At 30.1% G+C, this 3,782-nt stretch overlaps 1 protein-coding gene across 1 annotated transcript; it reads left to right on the forward strand.

Annotated features, from left to right (window-relative positions):
* Positions 167-3,397, forward strand: LOC107641962 (fe(2+) transport protein 1-like). Its single transcript, XM_021103528.1, has 3 exons — positions 167-1,196; positions 1,529-1,678; positions 2,857-3,397. Exons 1-3 carry the CDS (start codon positions 534-536, stop codon positions 3,160-3,162), a joined length of 1,119 nt encoding a protein of 372 aa, XP_020959187.1. The 5' UTR covers positions 167-533; the 3' UTR covers positions 3,163-3,397.

Below are 3,782 nucleotides of genomic sequence, written 5' to 3' on the forward strand. Positions count from 1 at the left end.
GGATGGATGATATTTTACATGATAAATATAAAAGTAGATATTTTAGTGGATATTACAATACATTATTGAATATAATGTTAAATATTTTTATATTAACAAAGTTAAATTAAAAAAATTTGCTTTTTTTCCCGAGAAAATGCTTCATTAATTATTCCCAAAACTTAAGGTAAGTTTACTACTAATATTATTTCAAGTGTTTTGCCAAATCACTACCTCATTGTAAAAAAAGTGAGGAAAGTAACGTGTTTACTATTCACCATATGCATGAGCGCCTTGTTCGAGATAACTCCCAACACACGCCGCACTCCATCAACCTCACTCTTAGAAATTTGGTCGAAATACCCCTCAAACATGCAACAACAGATACACTAAGCCCTTGCAATGTTCTCCATCAAGGTCATTAGAGTAATTCCCACATTTTAAACTAAGACTCACAAATTGGTCAATCTAAAGTTTCGCCAAACCAAAGCACTATATTAACAGTCATAACAACTCATAATTTCTCTCTAACTCTCATTCTCTCACTTTCAATCATGGCTATTACACCAATGAATTCAAACCGCATCTACAAGATTATTATTGTTATTTCCTTTCTTGCACTCACAACTTGCCCGGTTGCCTCGGCCGAGGAATGCACTTCGAACCATGAAGGAGAATGTCACAACCGGAGCAAGGCGCTCAAGTATAAGATAATAGCAATGTTTGCAATTCTGGTGACGAGCATGATCGGCGTAACGCTGCCGACGCTCTCACGCATTGTGCCGGCAATTCACCCAGACCGTGACCTCTTTGCGTTAGTGAAGGCCTTTGCCTCCGGTGTCATCCTTGCCACAGGTTACATGCACGTATTGCCAGACTCATTCAATGATCTCATGTCGGACTGCTTGCCGAAAAATCCATGGCACAAGTTCCCATTCACTACATTCATCGCCATGTTTTCCGCTATTTTCACGCTCATGGTGGACTCTTTCTCCATCAGTTTCTTTAAGAAGAGAATCCCTGTTTCTTCTTCTCCTACTACTACTAGTGATTTTTCGGAGAAGAACATTGAAGTTGATGGTGGTTGCCGCGAAGTGAATAAAGAATTGGAATTGCTTAGTCACAGTCACACTCACGGTCATGAGATTGAACATGGGAATGGAAACATGAAAGTTGTGAGTGCGGAACAGTTGCTACGCTATCGTGTTATCTCTCAGGTTAGTTGCCTTAGCTGGTAAACTACCAAAATAGTAGTAAAAAGCTTATACCATTAACAAAAAAAGAACCCCAATAAATATGAATGATAAATAAGTTTTCGAAAAAATTATAAACGTGATAACAATAATAAAACAATATCATATTTTGTTATAAGTGACAAATAATATGTTTTGTTATTTTATTCTGTTTTTGTTATATGCATATAGCACTACTAATCTTCATTTTATTATTGTTGTTGATGGTGAATTTTGAGCTTGTGGGTTATGTTTATTATTTATTGTTTGGTGTATGAATTGTGAGATATAGTTGTGTGTATATAAAACATATGCAGGTGTTGGAGCTAGGGATTGTGGTGCATTCAGTGGTGATTGGTTTGTCATTGGGAGCTTCAGATAATCAATGCACAATTAGGCCTCTAATTGCAGCACTTTGCTTCCATCAAATCTTTGAGGGAATGGGCTTAGGAGGTTGCATACTTCAGGTTTAATTTGTTGATCACCGATATATATCTTTATTATATTTTCTTATGTTAAAAAAAAAAATAACTACACCAAAAAATAATACTAGTTAATTTTATTAAAATCAAATTTTCTTAACTACTAATAATGAACTAATAAAATAACCAATTTCCATTTCTTTTCTTAATAACTTAGTTCAATCAAGTCATTGTGTAAATCTATAATTAAAAACATATATTAAATATTCTCACCAATTTTCGTTTAGTTTGTAAAAATAATATCTTTTTTTGGTGTCTCTATTTTCATTTATAGTATTTTCGAGTTTTACAATTTTAAATGTGAAAAATTGAGAATAATCGAAACAAAATTTCTTTATTGTTACATATTTTATTTTTTACAGTTCTCTAAAGTAAATATAAAACACTAAAAATGATTTAATTAGTATGTTAAAAGTGATAAAATAGATTGATTCTTATATTTGAATGGTTTAATCCTAGTAATTTAACAGTTGGATAATACTGGTCGGTTTTTATGGTATTCAAAGAATAAAGAATAATAAAGGAAAAAATATCTAGAAGTGTAATATTTATTGAGATAATAATAATTATGATAAGAGTGAATTACCATTTTGGGTTCTAAAAATCTTTATTTTTTAACAAAATGACTTTTAAAAGAATAAAATAATATTTTGATCTTCCAAAAATAATGTTAATTTGCAAAATATACTAAGAATAAAAAAACATACTCAAAAAAAGACTCTAGAGGTCGAAATGTATACTTAGGAAAAAGAAATTCTGTAAATTTAATAATTTTATTTTAAGTAAATTCTTTTTTGAAATTTTTTTGGTAAAAATATAAATATTAAAAAATACTCTATGTATTGAATGTTAGGTAAGTCTTCTGTATGTACCTTCTGAACAATTTCTACATGTTATAACAAAAAAAGAATTCAAATGTATGAGTTGTTTGCTCATTATGAAAAAATACTGTATTTTATCAAATTGAGACAATTTTTTCAAGCTTAATTGTATTTCTTTTTTTTGAAAATTATTTTGTCAAATACTAAATTATTTGAGATCAAAATGATTTACTCTATACAACTTTATGTGAAAAAGAAAGTAACTAAGAATGATTTAATATATAAATAGATACTCATCTAACGAATATATATTTCTTTTTCATTATCTTTTTATGGGAACAGGCAGAGTATGGGATAAAGATGAAGTGCATTATGGTATTCTTCTTTTCCGTGACAACCCCATTTGGAATCGCATTGGGGATAGCTCTGTCGAAAGTATACACTGACACAAGTCCAACCTCACTCATAGTTGAAGGTGTTTTGAATGCTGTGTCTGCAGGACTTCTCAATTACATGGCATTGGTAGAGTTATTGGCCACTGATTTTATGGGCTCAAAACTTCAAAGTAGAATGAAGCTTCAAATTTTTTCATATCTTTTTGTTTTGCTCGGAGCAGGAGGCATGTCAATCATGGCAATATGGGCATAGAAAAAAAAAAGAAAAAATGAAGAAAGAAAGAATAGAGTAGAGATTTTAGAGAGGGATTGCTTTTTACCTTATTTTTTTTTCTCACATGCTTTCACTAGTTGACACGGGAGAAGTAGAAACAAAAAAAGAAAAAAAAAAGAAAAGAAAAAAAAAGAAAAGAAAAGAAGAGTTCTCAGATTTCATGGGTTATTTATTTACAATCAAATAGTTTGTGTAGCAAAATTATTTCTCTTGTGTACTCTTATGTACTCATGTACTTATAGAGACGATGATAATAGTTGTTATTGTCATCGGCGATGTTGAAGAAGCTATGGTTGTTGTCTGTCTAGTATTCAACTCCCCAACTTTCCTTCTCACGCAAATTAAACCAAACTAAATTTTTATTCCTGTTCTCCTGTGTACTCTTTTTGTTTAAAATTAATTTAATAATGTCATTTTTTTAAATTAATTTTACCGTACTCATAAATAACTAATACAATAATACAAGTATGTTTGTTTTTATTGAATTAAATTAAATATATTTGTAATTTTAAAATTTAAAATTATTTATTGGATGAAATGAAAAAATAAAAATCAAACAAACATAGCAACAATTCAATTATACACACATCTCGGTGACT

The sequence above is a fragment of the Arachis ipaensis genome, chromosome B05 (genome assembly GCF_000816755.2).
Source record: "Arachis ipaensis cultivar K30076 chromosome B05, Araip1.1, whole genome shotgun sequence".
NCBI lineage: Eukaryota > Viridiplantae > Streptophyta > Magnoliopsida > Fabales > Fabaceae > Arachis > Arachis ipaensis.